Source organism: Lycium barbarum, chromosome 9 (genome assembly GCF_019175385.1).
Source record: "Lycium barbarum isolate Lr01 chromosome 9, ASM1917538v2, whole genome shotgun sequence".
Classification (NCBI taxonomy): Eukaryota; Viridiplantae; Streptophyta; class Magnoliopsida; order Solanales; family Solanaceae; genus Lycium; species Lycium barbarum.
This window is the reverse complement of record NC_083345.1, coordinates 91,993,112-92,019,578: the sequence shown is the minus strand read 5'-3', so window position 1 is coordinate 92,019,578 and position 26,467 is coordinate 91,993,112. Positions and strand designations below refer to the sequence as shown.

General features: G+C 38.7%; 1 protein-coding gene across 1 annotated transcript; it reads left to right on the top strand.

Annotated features, from left to right (window-relative positions):
- Nucleotides 1–11,249: 11,249 nt before the first annotated feature.
- Nucleotides 11,250–21,968, top strand: LOC132612035 (uncharacterized). The gene is made up of 3 exons (XM_060326382.1): nt 11,250–11,440; nt 21,624–21,695; nt 21,812–21,968. The coding sequence occupies exons 1-3, from the start codon at nt 11,250–11,252 to the stop codon at nt 21,966–21,968; spliced, it is 420 nt and encodes a 139-aa protein (XP_060182365.1).
- Nucleotides 21,969–26,467: the final 4,499 nt, after the last annotated feature.

The following is a 26,467-nucleotide window of genomic DNA, read 5'->3' as shown; positions in this document are numbered from 1 at the left end:
GTTTAACATTCGAGGACGAATGTTCCAAAAAGGGGGAAGAATGTTACACCCCAGAAATTTTTCTGTTAAGCGTACAGTGAATAGGCTAACAAGGATATAGTGTAAATGATGATTGTTGATTGTGATATTGTGTGTAGTATTGAGAATGTTGGGAGTTGATATAGAACATGGGAAAAGTAGTATAAACAAAGGAAGTGATGCCCAATTTTTCCTAGAATTAACGATGCGCTCTTGTAGTCAATAAACTAATGTTAATTCGAATTCTCTCATGAAGGTAACGACGTGATATTGAAGGAGAACAAGTGAGCGATAGCTTAGTTAAACGACCAAGGTATGTGAGTCTAGTCCTTTCCTTCTAATGACATGAATCCTAAAGTGTAAACTCTTTACCCTCTCCATGAGTTCCCATTTTCCGGAAAGTTAAAAGCCTATATTCATAAATGTCTATATAAGATCAGACATACGGTATGATGATGCTATAATGATAATGATGTTATTTATTGCCTACACTCACCTTATGTGCTAGTTCCTTCAAGGTGAGGAAGAATGTCAGTAATTGCTCCATAATGAGATCGGGGGATCACGACCTTACGTTACCCCGATAGAGTAAAGCTAATCTTGAGCCTTATGCACGTACTATGATAAGAATATTACTATAAGTATTTTATGATAAGCATGACATGAGCATTTCACACTGTGCCTAGTTGGCCAGGCAGTCACCGCCAAGGCGGGCAGCTATACGGATACACCATGAACTTTTGGCATGGGCAGACACCACTAGTGGGCGGCATGAGATGGTACCCCGGACGCGGGAGGCCTGGACGCGGGCTAATGTTATTGATTATCACACCGTTCCGACATGGACGGGCAGCTTGCATATTATGCATATATGACATGATGATGAGTATGAGTAAGACAGCATGCATTACCTCCCTTATGATTGTCATTCAGATCCAGATGTTTCATATTGATGTTCTCATTATATTATTGATGTCTTCTTCATTGTTTATGCCTCTCATACTCAGTACAATATTCGTACTGACGTTCGTTTTCTTTGGACGCTGTGTTCATGCCCACAGATAGACAGGGAGGTGAGCTTGGCCCAGATCCTCAGTAGCTGTCAGCTGATAGGGAGCACTCCATTGTTCGGAGGTGCTTATGGTTATTTTTTTGGTACATATGCATATTTTGGGCACGACGGAGTCTTGTTCCGTCTATATATACAGTATGTCAGTAGAGGCTCGTAGATACGCAGTGTGGGTTAGATGGTCTCACGAGATGTTATCACATGTATATATATTATTTTGATGGCCGAGAGGCAAATGAATATAAAGCATTTACGTTTCTATACAAAATATATTTTCTTATACTTTCATGTATAAAATTTGAAAAAAGAGCATTAAATGAGTAAGATGAGTAGTAGAGCGAGCGGTGCTCAGTAGCTAGCTCCGGGTACCCGTCGCGGCCCGTAGTTGGGTCGTGACAAGGTCAATCTTCCCTTCAACACTTGGAAGCTACGTTCACAAGCATCATCCCACTGAAATTTAGCTGACTTCTGGGTTAGCTTCGTCAATGGGGCTGAAATAGATGAGAAGCCCTCTACGAATCTTTTATAATAACCTGCCAACCCCAAAAAACTACGAACTTCTGTAGGCGTCGTAGGCCTTGGCCAAGTCTTCACAGCTTCAATTTTCTGAGTGTCGACTCGAATGCCATCATCTGAAATAACATGGCCCAGAAATGTCACAGAATTTAGCCAGAACTCGCACTTTGAAAATTTTGCATACAATTCTCGGGCTCAAAGAATGCCAAAAACAATTCGCAAATGATCTGCGTGTTCTGATTCCGTGCGAGAATACACCAGAATATCATCAATAAATACTATCACAAATAAGTCCAAGAGAGGCCTGAATACATTGTTCACCAAGTTCATAAACACGGCCGGAGCATTAGTCAATCCAAATGACATCACCCGGAATTCATAGTGGCCATATCTCGTTCTGAAGGCTGTTTTGGGAATATCCACTTTTCTAACCCTCACTTGATGGTAACCCGACCTCAAATCTATTTTAAAAAACCAGTTGGCACCTTGCTATTGATCGAATAAGTCATCAATCCTTGGAAGAGGATATTTGTTCTTTATCGTCACCTTGCTCAATTGCCTGTAGTCGATACACATTCGTAGAGATCCGTCTTTCTTCCTCACGAACAAGACCGGTGCTCCCCACGGTGATGAACTGGGTCTAATAAACCCCTTTTCAAGCAAATCTCTCAACTGTGCCTTTAACTCCTTCAACTCTGCCGGGGCCATTCGATACGGAGGAATAGAAATAGGCTTGGTGTCCGACAACACATCAATGGCAAAGTCAATCTCTCTTTCTGGAGGAAGACCTGGAAGCTCATCAGGAAATACAACTGGGAATTCATTCACTACCGGAACGGATTCGAAAGTTGGCGACTTTGCCTCGGTATCATGAACCCGAACTAGATGATAAATATATCCCTTGGCTATCATCTTTCTTGCCTTAAGTTAGGAAATAAACCTACCCTTCGGAGATGCTGCATTACCCTTCCATTCAAGCACGGGCTCTCCCGGAAATTGGAATCGAACCACTTTCAATCGGCAATCAACATTAGCATAACACGATGCCAACCAATCCATGCCCATAATTACATTGAAATCTAACATTTTCAACTCAATCAAATCAGCCGTGGTCTGGCGATCACATATCACAACTACATAATTTTTGTACACTTGTCTTGCTATCACGGTATCACCAACCGAAGTAGACACCTCAAAAGGTTTGATTGGCTTAGGTTTCACCCCAATACAACCAGCAACATATGGAGTAATATAAGAGAATGTAGAACCCAGATCTATCAATGCATACACATGACGGGAAAATATAGACAATATACCTATAACCACATTCGGAGAGGACTCTAGATCCTGTCGTCCGGCTAAAGCATATACACGGGGCTGAGTGGCACCTGAAGTAGATGCTACCCCTCTGCTTCTACCTCGGCTTGCTGACATCTGGAGAGTCTATCCTACTGAGCGTACTGATGAAGAACCAGTTGCTCAGCCTGTGGGCTGAACCCCACCTCTACCATACCGCGAGGGACAATCTCGCATCAAATGCCCAGTCTGTCCACAAACATAACAAACATCTGTGTCCTGGCGACATGGCCTGAGTGCTGTTTCCGGCACCGGCTAAATCTTGGAGCTGGTGGTCTCCTCTGACTGTAATCACCCCCCAAATTACGAACCCTCGAACTCTGACCCCGTCCTGAAGGAAAAGAGCGATCAAATCCCCTATCCGCGAATCGTGGAGGCGCACTAGTCACTGACTGACCTGAATGTCGGGAATAGGTCTGCCTTGATCCCTCTCTATAATCACTGCCTGTGCCCATAGATCTAGCGCTCTTGCTTTGTCTTCTATCACTGTAGTGATCACCCCTTTGTGGTTGTTGTCGTCCTTCTAAGTTCTGGGCATGGGCTTGTATTCGGGAAATATCCATCCCTTCTTGCAAAGAGGCCGTCAAGCAGTCCTTGAACAAATGTGGCCCCAAGCCACTCACAAATCTATGTACACGATCTCCCATGTCGGCCATCATAGTCGGGGCATATCTTTCCAAGGAATTAAATTGCATGCTATACTCCCGGGCACTCATATTTCCTTGCCTCAGATGTAGAAATCTATCCACTCTAGCTCGGCGTACCTCGGGTGGCAAATAGTGACGAATAAATGCATCCACGAATTCTTGCCAAACCGGAGGAGGCGCATTCTCTCCCCTTGATAATACCCAGTTGTTATACCATAAAACTGCCACATCCCAGAATCTATAAGATTTCAACTCCACGGATTCAGTTTCGGAGGCATGGAAAATTTTCAATGTCCTCAACATCTCATCTATGAAACTTTGCGGGTCTTTATCCGGTTTTGACAAGAAGAACTCCGGAGGATTTAGACTCATGAAATCACGGGCTTTGGTACTTGCTGCCCGATCACATGAACTCACATTTTGTCGTTGTGCCTGTGCGGCGACCAATTGTGTCAATAGATGTATGGCCTCGGTCATTTGTTGACCCGAAGCAACTGGTGGAGGGATTAGAGCTGGGGCTCCTCTTGGCTCTTCCACATTAGGCGGGGTAGAAGAAGTATTAGACAAGGCCTCATTATGTGATTTGCCTTCTTTTATATTCATCGGAGGCTCTCTTTCTACCCGCCTCTTTGTCGTAGTCTTGCCCTTCTGGGCGGCTGTCTCCTTTCCCTTTGGCGGCATTCTGAAATCATAACACACTATTAGGGAAGATAAAATCTTATACATGGCTCTATCGCACGATTCCATGAGAACAAAGATGGTCATGTTTCCTAAATGCCCTGTAGCCTCTTGTTTATTGATGTGGCGCGCAACACATCATTAACAAGACTCTACTAGACATGGCTCGTAGACACTTCCTAGGACTGAACTGCTCTGATACCACTTTTGTCACGACCCAGCTAGGGGCCGCGACGGGTACCCGGGGCTAACCACCGAGCACCGCTCGTTCTACTACTCATCATGCTCATTAACTACTCTTTTATTGATTTTTATACTCAAATCATAAGAAAGTCATGTTTCATTTGTAAACATAAATAGTTCCATATACATAATCCCTTTAGGCTATAAAAATAATATATACAATTACGCCATAGTGACCCTGTCAGACCACATAACCCACACTGTGTATCTACGAGCCTCTACTGAAGTACAAAATGCATAGACGGGACGGGACCCCCATCGAGCCCAACATATACACAAAAGAATGATCAAGCACCTCCGGAACAAAGGAGTGCTTTCAATCGGCCAACAACTTCTACGAGTCTGGCTCAAGCTCGCCTCCCTGTCTACCTGTGGGCATGAACACAACGTCTAAAGAAAACGGACATCAGTACGAATATTGTACTGAATATGTAAGACAAGAATGAAATAAATATGATAGGAGGATCATGAGCCATAAGAGAAAGATATAACCTGCAGGAGTGTCATAAGCTAATACATTTCATACATATATCATATTTTACATAATCATGGTACATGTATCATCACATCACATATCTTATTGTTATCCAGCGTCCGGGTAACCATCATATGCCGCCTACTAGTGGTGATCATGCCCGACCCTCTAGGCTCGGTGCAACATCGCAGCCCGCCTTAGCGGTGACATGCCCGGCCATCTAGGCACGGTGGAACCATAGGCAGCCCGCCTTAGCGGTGACATGCCCGGCCATCTAGGCACGGTGGAATCTCATCATCACAAAATCAATCATTACCCATCACTATTACACATCTCATGAACGTATCACAATCTTATCATAGCTTGGTATATTCATACATAACATAGGCATATTATAAGTTAGCATTATTGATCATCTTATAAACATACCATGACTTTATATCATTTCACATTTAGCATTAGGAGTATACATTAGACTTTGAAGACAACTATGGCTATGTCGGGGTGACGAAGGTCGTAAGCCCCCGATTATATTATGAACATTTATGAGTAGCCTGCCTCACCTTGAAGGAAATAATACATAAGGTGAGTGTGAGCAATAATATCATGAACTCTCGAATCACTATACTTTAACTCATCATCATAACTATCATGCTCGTATGTAGTTTAGTATATTTACGAACTCATAAGCTCCATCATATAGGAGGATCATGGAAAAACTTGGAAGGTTCATGCCTTTGAAGGAAGGGATAAGCCTTACATACCTTTGACGTTTAGCTAATCTATCGCTTGCGTGTTCTCCTTTAATGCACACGTTCTACCTTCAAGAGAATTTATATCGTCATTAGCTAAGCAATTGTAAGAACGGGCTTTCTAAAGCTAGGGAAAATTGGGCAGCACTTCCTTTGTTTATACTGCTTTTCCCATAGTCTATATCAACTCCCAAATTCTCACAACAACATTCACAATATTGCAATCAACAATCATCATTCATATACATTCACCATAATCCACCATTTCTCTTCAATTTCTCCACATTTATGGTTATAGCTTACTATCGCATTTCCTCGTATATAATACTTATTTCATGGCCTATGTTATACCCCGCATTATCAGAGCCTGAGCGTGACACGTGCTTCCTCAAACATTGACAATCACGTTGTTACTACATAATTTAAACTCACGTTGATAGTATTATATTTCGTATTTTTTTGTACGTCGGATTATTCGTAAGCGGAGGTGGGGCCCACACATCGAGATTTTTTTTTGGAACACGTGACAAGTTATATGAATCACAAATGTGAAGTTACACACAACTCAAGAAGGACCCTTGAGCCAAATCAAAGTGGAAGTCCTCCAAACAAATATTTTTAAGTAACGTTTTCGGGTGATCTGACTTCGAGGGGAAAACACGGTATTATAAGTTTGGAATTTGGAAAAATACCAAGAAATAGAAGTTGTATATAATTCAATCAGCTTTCCAACCATAGGTCGTGGGTCCACAAGAGACGTCGGGATAAGGAGATATGGATGTTTTAAGGAAGGAAGGTAAGTGGGCTAGGCCTAATCCGGGCCCAACAGGGTTAGGCCCATGACCCATGTTTATTTAAGTGATATATCAGCCTTTTCTCCTCATTTTTCAGAACAAAACACCTAGAAAATTCTGGAGAAAAAGAGAGAAGAGAGCTTAGAGAGAAAAGATCAATTTTGACCAAAATCTGAGCCCCGAATCCCGAAGCCCGTGAAGAGAAAAGTGTTCTATGTTGCGTTGCCTCCAATTTGAGCTAAAAATCAACCAAAAAGAAGGGGGTGGACGTGGTGTCTGCACACTTGAGGTAAGATTAAGGTTCCTTTTTATTGTTAATAAGTTTATTTAGAGTTCTACCGAACTAGAACGGAGAAAATAGTGTGATAAATTCGTTTGTTAGCGTTGTGAATTATGGAATGAGATTTGAAGAGAATTTTGAATGAAACTAAATGTATTCAACTTGTAGAATGTGGAGGATTTCGTTATTGATGTTGTCAGTATTAATTTCGACTCCCTTACGGAAATAAAATTATTAAATAGTTATATCGCAAATTTGGTTGGTTGAGGAAATTAGAAAATAATGTGTGGGCTGTTTTATGGCATACGTTAGTATTGGAAATATTATGATTAATGTTGGTATTGTTGTTGTTGTTGTTGTTGCTGAATTGAGAATTCGGGCTAGGCATATAAACAGGGGAGATGCTGCCAGATTTTCGGCAGAATATAAAATAGTATGATTTGAAATATGGTACAAATGTGCGACGAAAAGGCTAACATTAGCATAAATTCCTTTTAAATGTAGACTTACAAGCTTGGACGAATAAGCGTAGCTTATAAGCGGTCGATCAGGTATGTAAGGCTTACCCTTTCTTTCTTTTGGCATGTCCTAGAGCCAAATAAGGTATGATATGTACTCTGCGGATTACTCTGTTCTTTGATTCTGAGTTTGTTTACGATTCTTATTCACTTCTTGATATGAGTATATTCCATATGATCGATCTTATTATAGGATTGAACAACGAGATGAGCATGAAGAGTTTTGTTCCTAAAAGAGTTCTGTATGTGTTAATGTCCGAAGTTCTGTTTGATATATTTCCGTATGGTATTTGAGAGATATTGGTATGACTAATGTCTGGATTTTGATAGCACGTTTAATTATTCCGTTGAGTCTTTGATTTATTTTGATACGTACATATGGTTCCAAAAGCTTTATTTGATTCGATCCATAACGATATTCAAAAGGTACCTAATATGATTGTTGCTTTGATTTTCTAAAAATAGCTTCTGGAACGTTCAAAAAGGTTTCTGTAGTAAAATGTCCCTAACTTTGGTAAAAGATCTCGGATTGCTTTGAAATGTTCGTAAAGATTTCTGTAATGAATAGCGTCCATAACTTTCTTGTACTAACTCGGATTGACTTGAAACATGTTTATGATCCTTCGAACCTCGGTAAGTGTATGTATCTATCGAGTCTGGATTTGTGTGCATATGGTTTCACACTACTCTGTTCGTGCAAGTCTCAATATGTTATTCGCTGCGTCCCGGGCCAGGTTCTGTTATCGTGCGCCTTCCTCTGCATTGTTCACCGCGTCCCTCTCCCTTGCGGGCCGGGTTCTGTTATATGTATATCTGTATATGATGATATGGGGATGGCGGCCAGGATGACACATGATGATTCTGTTCACCGCGTTCCGCAATAGAGGGCCGGGATCTGTTATCTGCACATATGGTATATGATTCTGACATGCATTGATAATTCTGTTCACCGCGTCCCTCACTAAAGGGCCGGGATCTGTTACATGCATATATGATATATGATTTTGGCATATGATGATTATGTTCACTGCGTCCCTTACCAGAGGGCCGGGATCTGTTATATGATTCTGTTCACCGCGTCCCTCACGAGAGGGCCGGGATCTATTATATGCACACATACGATATAAGATTCTGATATACATAATCTGTGTCTGGAAAACAAACATTCAGACACTCTGGATCCGAACTTCTTCTGACATATGACTTCGGCATATATGATCTGTGCTTGGGAAACAATCATTCTGATATTCTGGATCTGTACTTTTTCTGACATGTGACATCTGCATACATGATTTGTGATTGGAAAATAAGCGCTTTGGTAATCTGGATAATGTACTCACTCTTGTACTGTTTGTTTCGATTATGGTTCTGTTTTCTGTATTTCATGTTTTACATGCTCAGTACATATTCCGTACTGACCCCCTTTCTTCGGGGGTTGCGTTTCATGCCGCGCAGGTACACCCAGATGAGTAAAAGTCAATATAGAAGATGTTCTAGCGGCGTTGGCAAGCTCCACTTGCTCCTGGAGTGCTGCCGAGTCAGAGTATATGTGTTATGATTTCTGATAAATGTTAGAGACTTTGCAGACAGAGTCGTGGGTATTGGAAGTCAGTCTGTAAGCGGCTCCATCAGCCGGTGTGCCATTTTGTGTTATCTTATAAAGTCCATGTGGTTACAGATTTTATTTGATTAAAGAAAGATGAAAAGAATATTCTGAAAGCATTTACTATGAATTTCATTTGTATTTGATTTAAAAGTCCAAAGAGATCATGTTTGTAATAAGAGTCTGCGGGTTCGCTCGGCCCTAACTAAGGGTCGGGTGCCCATCGCACCCTGGTAAGGTTAGGGTGTGACAACCTAAATGTCATTTATCACGTGTTCATACTCACAACACCCTAACATTTATGATTCAATCTAACTACCATCCAAACATGACACTATTCACTCATTAATGACCCATTTCTTATCTCTTTCTACAATTCAAGTATCTTAATCTTCCAATACCTTAAACAACATGGTTTAGTCATGACACTTACCTTATATGATGGTTGAACAAGTCTTGAGTGGAGTTTCTCCTCTAGCACCCAAAACCCTACTTCACCTCCCTTGGGTTTTCTTGATCTGGATGAGCTTTCACTTGAGTTTCATACACTTTGTTTCATGATTTGGTGTTGTTGATCTTGGTTTTCCTTTGATTCTCTTGTGGAGGAGTATTAGAGAGTATTCTAGATATTTCTAGAGAGAAAGGTCGTGAAGATGAAATGAATTTAATGATCTTGGGTCTCCTTTTAATGACTTAAAATCTGATCTGGAATGAACAGTAGTTGAAGTGCACAGTGGTCGTAAACCCAGTTTACGGTCCGTATTCCAGTTTGCGGGCCGTATATCGCGGTCGTAGTTAAGCATATCAAAACCAGAAAGGTATGCTGAGGATCATGGTGATTTACGGTCACAGTTTACGGGCCGTATTTCAATTTACGGTTCGTATTCCAAGTCGTATTTAACCATTTGACAGAAAGTTGAAGTTTTGCGAGTTGAAATACGACAGGGTGGTTTACGGGCCGTATACCACTTTATGGTCCGTATTTCACTTTACGGTCGACTGGGCCAAAATGCAAATCTGCGACTTTCAAGTCTTCAAAACCTATAATTAGTCATTGTGGAGCATAACCTATCTCTTGTTCCCATTGCCTTTGAAATCTTACTTAGGGTCGTCAAACGTCATTCCCTTCTGATTGAAACACCATATACTCGTATTCTTCGTTAGTCTATTCGTTGTACATTCACGGGGAAATTTACGAGGTGTAACATTGGATTTGGTTAAACTTTACTATTGATTTACACGAGAAAACTTAGCTACCTAGGACTAAAAAACATGGTATCTCTATGTAATATACACTGCAATAATCATTTTTTTAGGAAGTTGATGGAGAAGAAGGAAATCAAGATACAAGCACTATTAACAAAGGTAAACGAGTTATATCTGCTAACAATGCTAATGAAACTATTAAGGGCAACAACAATGATCAGAATACATTCCCTAAGTCCAACACTGTTTATGATAATGGCAAGGTGAATAGCTATACAAAAACCTGATCAAAGGAAGAATTTAATCAAGGCAAGAGAGGTGTTATTAAAATTTTACAAAGTGGGAGAGTTGTTGGTGACATACAAGATTTATATAAGGGACAAAATCATAAGGGCACAAATCATGCAAGCAATAATGGTCAGGTTCAGAAACAATCAACTGTACCTGTTGGTACTGGGCAGTCACAAGGTGTTTCTTCAGTTGCCAAAGAGGCTAACAATAGTGGAATTAGGCCAGCTGCTGTTAGTGGAAAGGAGTTGAATGCAGGTGTGCAAATCTCCAATAAATTTTCTACTTTGGTATAAGAGATTGAAGAACATGTGGTGGATGCAGATGTTTCAGTACAACATGCAGTTCAAGTGCAAAAACAACAGGAGGAGGCACATGCAGGTGTTATGGTGCAGAAGCAGTTGGTGTCTATTTCTAAAATTCAGGAGGTTATTGTTGGCGCCAAAATGGTGGAGAATGTAATTGGAGAAGTAGACAAGCAGTTGGTTATAGCAGATCAAAAAGCACCTGTGATCTGTGCAGATATTGTTAAAGGGGTGGATAAACTTCTAAATGTGCATGCTCCTGTTATTGCTGGTGTGGAGAAAAATCTGCAAGTTAATGTAGATGGGCCTTCTCCAAGTAAAAATAATGGGACAAATGCTGGTAAAAATGTACAGAAGTAGTTAGTTGCAACACTAGCTACCTCAGTTGCTTCAGAGGTTGTAGAGGATAAGCCTTTAAATGTGAATGCTCCAGTGTATACACCAGGAAAAAAGAGCAAATCACCTACTAAGTAGTGGGTGGAATCCTCTTTTAAACCAGTGATGGAGAAAGTTACTCTAAATCAGGCTCGCCAAGATGTCCCTTCAACTACTTATGCTGATAATGGTATTAGTGGTGATAGAAAATTATGGAGTGACAAGGTTGAAGAAAGTGAGATTGCAAGAGGGCATGATGTTGAGGATTTGTTCAGCATCAGCAGGTCCAGTGGAAGTTATGTTTGGCAAGAATTCAAGTGAATTTATATTCATGTTTTCAAGTAATTAACAGAAATCTCAATAAGAGAGTGTTCCCGATGTTGTATATTCCATTTGAAACATCAATATTCATCAATAACAGTGAGAAAACTTTTGAACGATCGCTAGAAGTTGAATATATTAACAACAGCCTTAGCAAACAGAGGAAACTATTCATAAAATAGTAAGGAAATAGAGGAATCAATCTAGTCAGTTGCTCATCAAATTAATAGTAGTCGGAAATCACAAATACCACTTGGCAAACACAGAAAAGCTTTACTTTTACAAAGTCACAAATTGGCTCAAGTGTTTGGGTACCTGGAAGCAAAATATTTGCTGACGAAGACAAAAAATTGAAGAAGAAGAAGAAGAAGAAGAAGAAGAAGAAGAAGAAGAAGAAGAAGAAAGATCCCGTAAAACCTACAACAAACGAGAAGATCTTAAATAAAGCTATGGCCTGCATTAGAAATTTCAAATTAAATTATTTCTAGATAAGAAAGTATGACATTTTTCTTTTTTGGAACAAATTAAAAAAGAAATTATGACACGTAATTGAGATTTCAGGGAAATCGATTTTAAATTTCATTAGATAACATGTTTTAACATATATACTGAAATTTAACAGCTTGTAAACATAATCACAAATACAGATTCCTTATGTGATATAAAGACGAATGAATTAAGAGAAATTAAGGAGCGAGTGGTTTTCTGGTGGAAACTAGGTCATAGCCCCCTCCCCCCACCCCCACCCCACGAGTCCTTCTTCTCCTTCTCTTTTAATACTTCCTTTTATTTCAATCCTAATCTCATGACAAAACAATTGATAATCACTCATGTACTCGCACTAATTAATAAATATTCTATACCTAATATATAATGTGTTGATTGTCGAAACATCTAATTAATGAAGTAAAAATCATGAAATTCCATCTTTCATATTTAATACCGGAACAACCCAAATCATTTTTCGTCCACTGTTTTATTCACCCAAACCAAACAAATCTCAAAATTCTATCATCAACAGATATCATACAATAAGCATAGAAAATCAAACTTGAAAAAATAAAAATCATGCTTTGTAATTATATAAAAAATAGAGACATATGGGGTAGAGATGGACACGAACAGAGCAGAAGTCGGAAAATCTCTTTCAACACCACTACGGAAGAAACCCAGAATTTGAAAAAAACCTCTTTTAACACCGTCTACGAAAGAAACCCAGAATTTCAAAAATCTCTTTCAACACCATGTAAGAAATAAACCTAGAATTTGAAAATCCTCTTTTAACACCATCTATGAAAGAAACCCAAAAATTGTAAAACCTCTTTCAACACCACCTAGGAACGAAACCCATAATTTGAAAAACCCTCTTTCATTACGATAAAAAACCAGAGCATTATAATAATTGAAATATAGAAGAGGAACGAGCAGATAGAAGCAGAGAACATTACCAGGAATTTGATTTAATCAAATAAGGTTTAGTTTTTCTCCTAGATGTAGCAGCGGATGTGAAGAAGATGACCCAGATTTTTTTGTATTTGTTTTAGTAATGGAATAGGGTTTTAAATTAGGCGGGAGAGTATTTTTTATTAAGCACACGCGGGAAGATTATTTAGAAGTAAAAATCTTGCGGTAAGAGTTAAAAAAACAAAAACTAAATGTTTTACTGGCCATTCTTTTAAATTGCTACTAAAAATATACTTATTGCTGGTCAATATACATTAGCCGCTGATATTTTGGCTCTCGTGAATACATTAGCGACAATTAAATTATAGCCACTAAATAATGCCACTAAATCCCCTTTTTATAGTAGTGCTAGTTTTAATTTAAGAGTATCATTAAGACTTAACCATGGTATGAATCCTTCTAAATGTAGATTATTCAAGCTTCAACGGTGAACGTTAAATAGTTAAGAAGACGAAGAGATATGTAAGGCTAACCGTTCTTTCAATAAGGCATGATTCCTTGGCTATATATATATATATATATATATATACTTTCATGAGTTCCATAATGTCCTCAAAATGGTTCTATCTCTAAAGTCACTAAAGCTCATGATCCTCGATACTTTCATGATTCCGTTGCATCCCTTATATGCTAGTTGGTCCTCCAAGGATAGACGTCACGAAAATGATGACGGTAATGATGCTGATGATACTTATGGGCTCTTATGTATACATGTCTAAGTATGTATGACTATTATTTAACACCAAGTTTGTATGGCCGGGTATGATACCTATCGCGCGCACACCACTGCAGTTGGGTACGGATAACACCGAGCCTTGGTATGTATAATCACCGAGCCTTGTCATGGCCGAGTATGTGAAGCACCAAACCTTCATGGTCGGGTATGCTATGAATATGAATATGGATATGATATGAATATATATATATATATGTATGTACATAAGTAAGTATTAGAAATGGAAGCTCCCTACGAAAGACAAGTAAGTAGATATGATAAAGGCCACTAGAGGTACAAATGACTCTATTACCTCCTGATTCTCCTATCTTATGCTATTCCTTATGCTAATCCTTATGCTGTCTCTTATGCTCATACTATGATGTTGATTATGATTTACATACTCAGTACATTATTCGTACTGACGTCCTTTTGTTTGTGGATGCTGCGTCATGCCCGCAGGTGGCCAGGGAGACAGGCTTGATCCATAGCTTTCTTATTCAGGCACTACATAGAGGAGCTCCATTTCATCCGGAGCTACAAATTTTTGGTATTATTCTTTTGTGTACATACATATGGGCATGGCGGGGTCCTGTCCCGCCTATACTATGTCACATACTCTTCTTAGAGGTTCGTAGACAGTTGTGTATGTTTAGATGTCCTGTAGCCTTGTCGGCTCATATTTTGTATATCATTTTGATAGCTTTGTTGGCTTGTGTATATGCATATGGGCATTGTTATTGATGATGATATAAATGCGTTGTTGCCCAACGAGATTAGCACTTTTGATGTATGTAAATTATGAGTAAGCCATGTGGCTCACCTAGATGTGAATGTGAGAGTACGATAAGAGGTGCTCGGGTGGGTTAGCACCGGGTGCCCATCATGGCCCTCCGTTTGGGTCGTGACATCATATCAATAACTCATGTAGAATGTGTATGAATGATATGCATGATATCAATCTCAAGTGCAAATTATATTCAAATCTCATTCGTGCCTCATATGAGCACATATCACAATTTCAATACCGAATCCAGTTCTTCCTTAATCAATAATAACTGACCTGGTAAGTGAGAGATGAACGTATCACTACCACAACATAGCAATTGCAAGCCTAACACACACACACACACACACACACATGGCAATAAGCCAAATCACAATAAACGAGGTGACAAGCCCACAAGTCATCAACAATACCAACCTAAGAATATTGATCCCAACTTCATACCCGAATGCTTTCTTCGTCAATATATAACTTCTACATATGCTTCGCTAACTGAAGTCTAACTGAAAGGTATGCCGCAAACTACCTCGGTGCCGAGCTGGTGCCACGAACAATCAGATCTGAGCCTTGCCTTTCTAAAGAGACTCCGAACACTCAAAGTATAGCCATTATCGAATTCTAAGTTAGAAATGAGAAAAAAACGGTACCCATATTACTATACATCCGTTTGAATCAAAATCAACTAAGTAAAAGAGGAAAAATGGGCCCACAAGGGTAAAACGGTAATTCAAAGATGGAATTAGTATCCCAACATTCTAGAAGTTCAATTCTACTCTCAAATTGCTAATTTAGCCGAAGTATTGATCAATTTAGTCTTTCAAAGCAAAACCCCCAAATTAGGCACAAACCCTAGCTTTTCCATATTAAAATTCTCAACTAAAATGGAATATTCAAGTCTATTGGTTGCTATTTAATGAAATTCCATACTTAGATTAATCAAATCTATTAATAAATCTCATATTTGAAGACAAAAATTCAAATAAAAAAGTAAAGGTTACAACTCATCTTCTTTCACTAGTTTTCTAGATTTCCACCATTGATTCAATCTTAAGAAAGGTAAATAATTGATAACAAGGTTAGAGAGACTTACCCCAAGAAGAATCCACTCAAAACACTTCAAATCACCTTAGAGAATCTTAGAAGAAATAATTTTGGGAATGGGAAATGAAGGGTTAAACTTAGCATTTAATGACTTTACGAATCAGCGATTGCTGCTCCAGCAAGTTCGCTGCCGCGCATCTGTTGTAGCGGTATGCGTTCGCTATAGCGCATCCGCTCCAGTGGAATACCGTCTGCTGGAGTGGACTCCCAATGAATCCCCTCTTTTCGTGCCCACGGACCAGGCCTCACCGAGGCGGGTTCGTTGGGGTGCACCCAGTCTCGGTGGGGCAAGACACCAGACACCAGAAACTTTCTGGTTTTTCACAAAGTTCTTCCCAAAACCCGACAATCACCCGAGACCCCCCAGATGCAAACTAGACAGGATTACATATATAAAAAAATGCTACGGACTCACTCGTGGTCTCAGAATTTCCATCGGAGGTCTATTTGACCGGGTCAGCACCCAATGGCCAAAACCAACTTTCCAACCAATAAAACAAAATGCTTCCGAGTACCTCGAGAACCAAACTGAACCTCCCCCAAGTCATAATCAACCCTTCATACCTCTCGAAATTGACAGATTTTCAAAAAATTTCTGTATACTCAAAAGTCAACTACCGATCAACCGTTTTCACTTTAAGGTTCTATTTCTCTTAAGTCATCATGAAACTTGCCTTATTACCTCAAGAATCATGCCACCCATCCCCGCGGGTCAAAATCATACTAACAGGGCTCGGGGAAGGGTCAACGGGGTTAAAGGGGTCAAAAGCACTATAACGACCAAACGGGCGTTACAAGTTCGAACTTGAAGGCTTCAAATTCTTCGATGTCATGCCCAAGTGCACTAAAATAAAACAAACAAATTCCTTTTTTGTTTGGCCTATTGCGTGATGGCTTTCAAGCAGTCATCACGCCAAATATGTGTATCAAGTGTGATTCATTCACTGGGGATGATTGGGTCATGCACCAACAGCGAGTGCGGTCCCCACATGTGTCAGATCATTTCATCATCAATTAACCTCACAATCCTTCTTCTAAGGGCCACACATTTATTTGCGGTGTGGCTAGGTTGATTCTTGTGGAATGGGCATCTCTTATGAGCATATATTAGAGCACATGGCGGGAGTCTATCATTACTGGGATATGTGGCCCCTATGGCCCTCATTGCCTAATAGATTTCCAAGTACTGCACAGGCTTTGGCTTGACTCGAATGGGACAAACATGACCTTTGAGGGAAAGTGTCCACCTTGTTGGTAACAGTGCATGAGTCGGTTCTTAAGGCATAATTCTTGGTGAAAGCGGTAGAGGCAGCGGTCATAATCTTTATGGATGGCCTACTTTGTTCTTCCTCATAAGGTCCAGATTTTTCCTCAGATACCTGATTATCTTGTTTGGGCGTTTTCGACTTCTCCAAAAGAGGTACTTTGCTTCTTACCAGCCCTTTGACCTAGTCTGAGAGGTTCTCATTGTAGTTTTCAGCTACTGTGTTCCCTTTTGGGGACTTCCCACAAAATCTAAGATTCGGTCAGCTTCCTTAATCTTTGCCTCGACCAATTTGATCTTCCTTTCTAGATTATTGACCTTCTGACGAAGTGAGTCCTCAATTTTTTCTTCGCTAATCAAGTCACCTTTAAGTGTAGTGACACTTTGGCTATCTTGAACGTCCATGGTAGCAAGTAAATCGTTCAAGAGAGGCAAAATGGGTTAGGTAAATAGGATATATTTTGGAGGTGATGCTCTTTGGCAGTCTGGGATGTTCTTTGTGTTGGGTAGTGATCGGAATGTTGAATCAATCAATGTTCAGACTAAATGTATGAAAGCATATAATCATGTAATCACATAATCATATAATTGCAATAAGTTACACTAAGCCCGTCCTTAAGACCTTTTTGCACCAAGGTCTTTCTAATCGTTTTAAATATGATTGTGCCAATTGTAAAATCAAACCATTTCCCCCATAATCATAATTTCATTAATAATAATAATAATTCTCAAAAGGGTTACAAAATATGATTAATCCGATAGGGGAATATAAATATGCAAATAAAATAAATCAGCAGAGCTGGCCTCCAGTGGCAGATGATGATCCTTTGTCGGTCCGAGGGAGGATAAGTGTCCTAAACAGTTGGTGACCATCTTTTCTTGTTCGGCATCTAACTCAACCCACCATATTCTCAACATATCGAGTGCTTTGAGGACCATGTCAAACTTTAGGTTGGACGACATCTACAAAATAAAATACGGTTAATTTTCCCTCCTCAAAGGACAATGGTTTAAGCACACAAGGCACAATTATGTTCCCAATTCGCACATAGTTGAATGCGGTGTGTTCGGGTCATTGACCGTCTTGACACAAAGGTAGTCTTCTAATGGAATTAAATACATCTCAAATATTTAAGCCATCCTAGGTAAATATTCACTAAGTAGGAGGGATTTGGCTTCGCTCTATCCTTGGCAAACTAGAGCGGGCTTTTCAAATGACGGGGACTCGAGCGGACTACTTGAGATGAACCGTTGTTGACTGTTGGATGATAGTGAACCAACTACGTCTTCACCGTGTTCCAAATAAAGTAATTGGTTATTTAGTGATGGATGGCCGCGAGCCCGCGTTGTCTCCTTTGAAACCATGCAAGTTTTTTGCCAGTTTGATAGAGTTTTATGATATGCACGCCATGACATTTATATGTACAAAAATTTAAACACTTAAGAAAATAATTACAAATAAAACCACACATATTGAAACCCTTATGGTTAGAACCTAATTAAAATCCGCAGCGGAATCGCCATCTATTACGGTTCACTTTAACAAGAGGCATAAAAGATACTTCATAATTGTGGACTCTTTTGGATTTACTATTTTTTAGAGTCGCCACCTAATTTATTTATGAAAATTAGGAATACTAATTTTTAAGGGTTTATTTAGGTAAAAACAAAAATAAAGACCTTTTACTACCATAGTTCAGGTAAGGGTTCAGATGATTTCCCGGAGAAGGTGTTCGGCACCTCAATATTAAGAATTCGCAGAATACGATTAACCTTTGAATTTCAAAATGCGGTTTTAGTAACTATTTGCTTAAAAGGCGTGTTTAAAATAATGTACATATATAGTCCTTGCATATCAAATGGTTTTTTTGAGAAATAAAGTCCTTTCATCCTTTTCAAAAGAGTTAAGTTCTTTTGAAAATACGAATAAGTTTTTAAATAGTTTACTTCACTTTTTCGGACCAAAACACACTTAAGGTTTCCCTCAAGTAGAGTTTGTTTGATTTAGTACAAAGTGTTATAACCTATTTGTACTTATTGAAAATATTCAAGTATGTGTCTCTTTAAATATGCCACAGACCGATATAAAGTTTTGACAAAATTCCCCTTTTTGTTTATAAGTTATGGAGTCATATTTTTTTTTGCCTTTTGTTTAAGTGTAGGTCAATCATATTCTTTGGTCTAAATCACTTTGCTAAACTTGTACTAAGGTAAAAATTCTTTTGTTTATTTAGCGTTGTAGGGGCCTAGGCCCAAAAATGATTTAAATCATTCTCAACTGTTTTTGTATTTTTCCCTCAAAAAAAATCCCTTTTTCATAAAAAAATTCTTTTTGAGATAAAATCTCCTTTCTTAAAATTTCCCTTTTGTTTTGTAAAATTCCCAAGTTAATGTCACGGCCCAACCGGAGGGCCATGACGGGCACCCGGTGCTAACCCACCCGGGCACCTTTTAACGTACATTTTCATTCACATCTAGGTGAGCCACATGGCTTACTCATAATTTACAGACATCAATAGTGCTAATCTCGTTGGGAAATATATCATTATCAATAACAATGCCCATATCCATATACACAAGCCGACGAGGCTATCAAAATGATATACAAAATATGGGCCGATAAGGCTGTAAGACATCTAACCATACTCAACTATCTACGAGCCTCTAAGAAGAGTAGGTAACATCATATAGGCAGGACAGGACCCCGCCATACCCATATGTATGTACACAAAAGAATAATACCTAGAAGCTGTAGCTCCAGATGAAATGGAGCTCCTCTATGTAGTCCCTAAATAAGAAATCTATGGATCGAGCCGGTCTCCCTGTCCATTTGCGGGCATGATGCAGCGTCCACAAACAAAAGGACATCAGTACGAATAATGTACTGAGTATGTAAAGCATAATCAACATCATAGTAGAAGCATAAGAGATAGCACAAGAAATAACATAAGATATAGCATAAGATGGGAGAGTCAAGAGGTAATAGAGTCATTTGTACCTTTAGTGGCATTTATCATATCTACTTACTTGTCTTTCATAGGGACCTTCCATTTCTAATGCTTACTCATGTACATACATACATATATATTCGTATTCGTATTCGTATTCATATTCATACTCGTATCCATATCATACCCGACCATAAAGGTTCAGTGGTTCACATACCCGGCCATGACAAGGCTCGGTGATTATACATACCTGACTCTACCAAGGCTTAGTGTTATTCGTACCCAATTGGAGATGTACGCGCGCGATAGGTATCATACCCGGCCATATAAGCTCGGTGTTATATAATAGTCATACATAATTAGAAACGTATACATAAAAGTCCATAAGTATCATCAACATCATTGCCATCATCGTTTTCGTTACATCTATCCTTAGAGGATCAACTATCATATAAAGGAGGTACTAATATTGTGAAAGTATCGAGAATCATGAGCTTTGGTAATCTTAGAGATAGAATCATTTGGAAGACATTATAGAACTCATGAAAGGATATATAGCAAAGGAACCATGCCTTAATGAAGGAAGGGTTAGCCTTACATACCTCTTTGTCTTCTTAACTAGTTAACGTTCACTGTCGAATCTTGAACAATCTAGATTAGAAGGATTCATACCATAGTTAAGCCTTAATGATGCTCTTAAATTCAAACTAGCATAATTCATGATCTAATGAAAATTGGGCAGCATTTCCCCTATTTCGTCAACTTCCACCATATTCCAAAACAACTCCAAAACATCCATAATACACCCACAATATCATAATCAAGTAATCACATTCCATTAAGCATTCAAATTCATCCTCATGTTCAACTTATACCAACAACCTCACAACCATTTTAGCACATTTTCATACAATGCTTCCTTATCACTATTACTACCTTCCATAACTAGATTATATCCATATTATACTAAGAATCATGGCTCAAGTTAGCTTATTACTCAAAAACATCATAAAAGTTACACTTAGCCCTCATTTTCTGCTTTCTTCTTGGCAAATTACATCAAATCCACCCCAAACTATACCTAAAATGTCGAGTTCACACTCAAACTATACAGGCGACTTATTACACACCTGAACATCTAAAAACTGAATTTATTACCACCCTACAAGCTGATGTGGCATAAATTATAAAAATAATTAAAAAAAAGCGCGTTTTAGTTAAAATTTATTTATTATTTTCTTTTTTTAATTAAAAAAAATATTTTTTTATAATCCCCAACCCAAACCCTCCCTTTCTCCTTCCTTTCTTCTTCACTGCACATAGCACCCACTCCTCTTCTTCTTCTTTTTCTTTTTCTTTTTCATTTAACATGCTGCCCCCCCCCCCCCCTCGCCTCCTCCACCCTCACGCCACCCCCAGCCCTAGCCCCAAATTTGACCACCACCACGCCGCCCCCCTTCCCCTCCACCTTCTTCACCATATATATCACCAACACTAGATTTCAATAGCCACCACCTCCACTAATTTCAATAGCTACCATTAAACCCACCACCACCAAAATCAAAATACCAATACCAATTCCTCTTCTTCACCGTTCACCACCAATTCCTCTTCTTCTAATAAATTGACATTTTTCTTTAATTTGCACTTCTATTTTTAAAATTTGTCTTTTCATTTTTTTTTTTTGGTTCGTAAAAAAATTCGTGAATTCTGCTTTGGATTATTATTCCTATAAGTTTTGTAGGACAAGAATCTTCATTGTCATCATATGAAAATAGTGTAACAGATCTTGGCCGGAAAATTTTTCGATCAATCTACAATTTCTTTTATTTTTCTGTCACTTTAACCTGTTCTTAATATTACATTGTTAAAAATCATCAATAATGATTTGTAAATTCAGTGTTGGATTTGGTTGGCGGGCTGGTGGCAATGGTGGTGGTTTAATGGCGGTAATCTTGAATTTATGGCGATTGTTTGCAATTTCTTATAGTGGCAGTAGTTGTGAAGTGATTTAATGGTTGATTTGGTTGTGGGTGGTGAAATTTGTGGTTATTTTTTTTTATTTTGTGGTGCTGGGTTTGATGGTAGGTTTGACGGTAATGATGGATATGGTCGTGGTGAAATTGATTGTGGTGGTAGTGGCGGATATGGTGGTTGTGAAATTGGTGGTGGCAGATATGGTTGTGGTAAAATTGGTGGTGGGGGTGGTGGCGGATACGGTGGTTCTAGTAAAATGGGGTGGTGAGATGGTTTAATGATTGAGAAGATATAATTATGGGAGGATTTATGGTTAATTAGAAATTAATTAGGGTACATATAATTAACAATAGGAAATCAAATGAATAAATAAAAGGAAAATAACATAAAATTAAAATTTAAAAGATATCCAACGTGGCGTTGACGTGTCACTGATGTGGCAGTGAGTGTATCACACCTCCCTTTATGCAATTTGTTATATGTGTATTGAGGTGGTAATAAATTCAGTTTTTAGATGTTCAGGTGTGTAATAGGTCGCCTGTATAGTTTGAGTGTGAACTCGACATTTTGGGTATAGTTTGGGGTGGATTTGATGTATTTTCCCTTTCTTCTTCTACCCAAGTTCTTCAATAACCAAGCATTCATGATAACATAAAATAAGCATGAAAACTAACCTTTTATCTCATGGGAAAGAGCTTTGGAGCAGCTATCAACTTAGGTGAAAGCCCTAGCCTCAATATCCAAGAATCTCTTCTAGTCTACTAGCCCTAGGAAGTCTTCTAACACATGAACACTTTGATTCTTGACTCTTGATCTTTGTTTTCTCTTGGATTGGGGTGGAATATGCTTGGGGAAGGGTTTAGAGCTCTTAAGACTTGTGGAAAATGAAAAATGAAATAAAAGAACAAGAGCCCTCTATTTATACAAAAATAGAAAAATTGGCCCGACGGACTTATACGGACCACTTATATGGTCCGTATAATATTATACGGTCCGTATAAGTGGACCGTATAAAACCACCATGGAAAAGTCCCTTTTCTGTAAAGTTCGAGTTATACGGAACCTCCTTATACGAACCGTATAAAGTTATACGGACTGTATAAGTGATCGTATAACTCCCAGTTGCACGAAACTCTTTCGTTGATTCGTTTGACTTCTACTCCTCGTGGAACCTTCTTGGAACTTACATAATACCTCATTAACCATACAATAGGCCCCATAGCAGCCCTTCAAGATATTCTAAATAACCATTAGCTCAATTATAGCGAAAACCTTTCCGAATACGACTTATATTTCACTTCCTTCAACAAACTAAATTTCACATATTCGTATGACTTCAAAATCTTATGGGATGCTCCTTAAGTTATCTAATACCTTCCTTAATCTCGTAAGGATTTCATAATCATCTTAAGCTTACATTAGCCTATCCACAAGGCAACAAGTCCGAAAATTTCCGAGGTGTAACAGGTAAAGAGAAACTGACTTTTTTCGAAGTATGCCACTATTTTTCTGTTTTTTTTTTGTTTGTTAAGAAATAAATGTTTCTTTTACTATTTCATGAGAAATATCCTTTATTATGTTACACCTCGAAAAATTTTGTGTCGTTTGCGTTGTAAGTAAAATAATGTAAGCTTGGAGAGGTCATGGAACCATTATAAGGTTAAGGAATACTCTTAACAAGTGTTAAGTAAGTGTCTAAAGGTTCTGGGATCAAGCAAATCGAGGAAAATAAGTTTGTCAAAAATTTGGAAAAAATTGGCAGAATTTTGGATAGAAATATTTGGTCAACTTTAGAAGGGTATATCTCCTAGTATATCAGGAGTTTTGAAGTTAAACGAAAGCCTAAATTGAAGTTTAGGAAGTCTAGTTTTCAACTCAACAAACCATTCATCAAAATGACATCGGAGTAGGGAGTTATGGGAATTCCAAGATAAGCCTCCATGCTGCCAAATGGTTCCCCGAGGGCCCCACTTGGAAGCCGGTGGAACCGTGTCACGACCCGACTAGAGGGCCGCGACGAGCACCCGGTGCTAGCCCACCCGGGCACCCCTTAGCATACCTTTACACTTACATCTAGGTGAGCCACATACTTAAACATACATTTCTATTCATCAATCATACTAGTCCCATTGGACAACAAAACCTTTATATCATCATTGACATCTATGCCCATATCAATGTACATAAGCCGACAAGGCTAAAAAAATGAAATCCAAAATACAGTCCGACAAGGCCAATCATATCTAACCATATACACATGTCTACAAGCCTCTAAGGAGAATATGTCAGAACATGTAGGCGGGACATGACCCCGCTATGCCCATAATTATGTACACAAAAGAATAAGTACCCAAAAGCTATAGCTCCGAATGAAGTGGAGCTCTGCTATGTAGTCTCTAAGAGTGTAGCTATGGATCAAGTCTGTCTCCCTGGGCACCTGCGGGCATGACAAGCGTCCACAAACAAAAGGACGTCAGTACGAAGAATGTACTGAGTATGTAAAGCATGATCAACATCAATATAGAAGCATAATAAGCAATATGAGAAATATCATAGGAGGGGAGATTGCAGTATCAACGTCATAAGCACTTGCTTGCTTGTCATAGGAACTTTCCATTTCTAGCGCGTATTCGTGTACATACATCCATATCCGTACTCATATCCGTATTCATTTACAGTGCATCCATAATCGCATTCATATACATAGTCTTATTCGTATTCATATCCGTATCATGTTCGTATTCATACTCAAATCTATATCATATACATAACCATATCATATACATAACATTTACATAGCATGCCCGACCACGAAGGTTCGGTGTTTCATACATACTTGGCCAACCAAGGCTCAAGGGTACGCATACCTGGCCCTACCAAGGCTTCAGGGTTACATCTACGTGGCCCTACCAAGGCTTTAGGGTTATCCGTACCATCTGCAGAGGTATGCGCGCGTTACGTAAATAGATACATATCCTACCCGGCCTCATAAGCTCGGGGTTCCATAATAATCATACATAGCTACACATATATAATAGCTCATAAGCATCTTATTATTATTATCATCACTATCATTATCGTCATCGCTATTATCATCGTTATCATTATCGTTATCACTATCATCGTTGTTCATTACATCTATCCTTATAGGATTACTTGTCATATGAGGAACTTAGTACAATCGTAATACATATCGAGGATCATGAGCTCAATAGCTCGAAAGATAGAATCATTTGAAGGATATCATAATCTTATAGAAGGTTTAGATGATTGGCCAAAGAACCATGCCTTATGAAAGAAGGGTTAGCCTTACATACCTTTCCGTTCAACTATTTACCACTTGCACGTTCTCCTCCGAAGCTCACGTTTCTACCTTCATTAAAGTCATACTATCATTAGAATCGCTAGCTAGCATACACGACTAAAACTAGAGAAAATCGGAAAGCATCTCCTTTATTTATACGACATTCTTCCATATCGTATATCAACTCCCAAACGTCAATAATACATTCACAATATCATAACAATATTCTTTATTCATCCACATTATCTATATTTCTCACTTCACTTCCATTCACCCATATCCATGGTCATAACACACGACTACGTTCATTCACATACATTGCCTATCCCATGTCCTCAACATCATTTGTAACATATTTATATCACAACACATCAAGAATCATGACTCAATTCAAACTATTACTCAAAATGGCACAATTCTACATTCATGACCCATTTCTCTATACCTTTCTACAATCCAAGTATTTCAACTCTCAAATACCTTAAACAACATAGAAATACCATAAATCGTACCTTAGATGTTGTAGGAATAAGCCTTGGTTGGTAATACTTCACTTGAGCAAAAACCCTAGTTCATCTCCAATGAGATTTCTTGACTTGAATGATCTTTAATGAGTTTTCTTGCACTTGATTCACTTAGTTTATGTTGTTGATCACTAATAACTCTTGAATTATTATGGAATAAATGTAGAGAGATGTTTTAGAGAGAAGGGGTGTAATATGGAAGTGAAATGAAATAAGACTTGAATCCTCTATTTAATGAACCACTCAGTTCCCGACCAGGTATACAGACCAACATACGGTCCGTACATTTTATACTGGCCGTATGTTTGGACATATATTTGGTCCAGAAAAAGGTGCCATCCTGGGCTGATTATACGGTCCTAACATACGAACCATATATTTTATACGGCCAGTATGTTTGGCCGTATAATCCAGTATTACGAAACTCATTTTCGTCCACTCGTTTGATCTCCAATCCTTATGGAACCTTCTTAACACTTGTTTAACACCTCAATACCAATCTAAGGGACGTTATCACTCTTCTCCAAGACATCATTAAATCTTTGTTAACTCGTTAATCGTAATCCCTTTCCGTTGCCTATCGTATGCCTTGCCTTCCCTTGGCAACTTCCTTCCCCTATCTCAAACATATTTGAAATCTTAACTAGGGTCATCGAATGTCATTTCTTACTTATTGAAATAACGTATACTCATGCTTTTCACTAGTCTATTAACTTGTGCATCAACAAAAAATTTTCCGAGGTGTAACAAACCAACTCTCAAGGGGTAAAAATACCCTATTATTCCATTTCTTTCATCATTTACACTTATTTAGAGTTCTATACACATCCATACACTTCTCCTAAACACTTATAACCCCTTAAATCAAGAATTCAACAAGATTACACCAAACTAGCTCATGAAAAGTGATTGTTCTTGTTTCTACTTGATGTTGTGGTG

Coding starts and splice junctions, on each gene's coding strand:
- LOC132612035 (XM_060326382.1), top strand. CDS start 11,250: ATGGAGAAAGTTACTCTAAATCAGGCTCGCCAAGATGTCCCTTCAACT. Junction 11,441..21,623: donor TATGTTTGGCAAGAATTCAA/GTGAATTTATAT, acceptor TTGTAAATTCAG/TGTTGGATTTGGTTGGCGGG. Junction 21,696..21,811: donor ATCTTGAATTTATGGCGATT/GTTTGCAATTTC, acceptor GTTTGATGGTAG/GTTTGACGGTAATGATGGAT.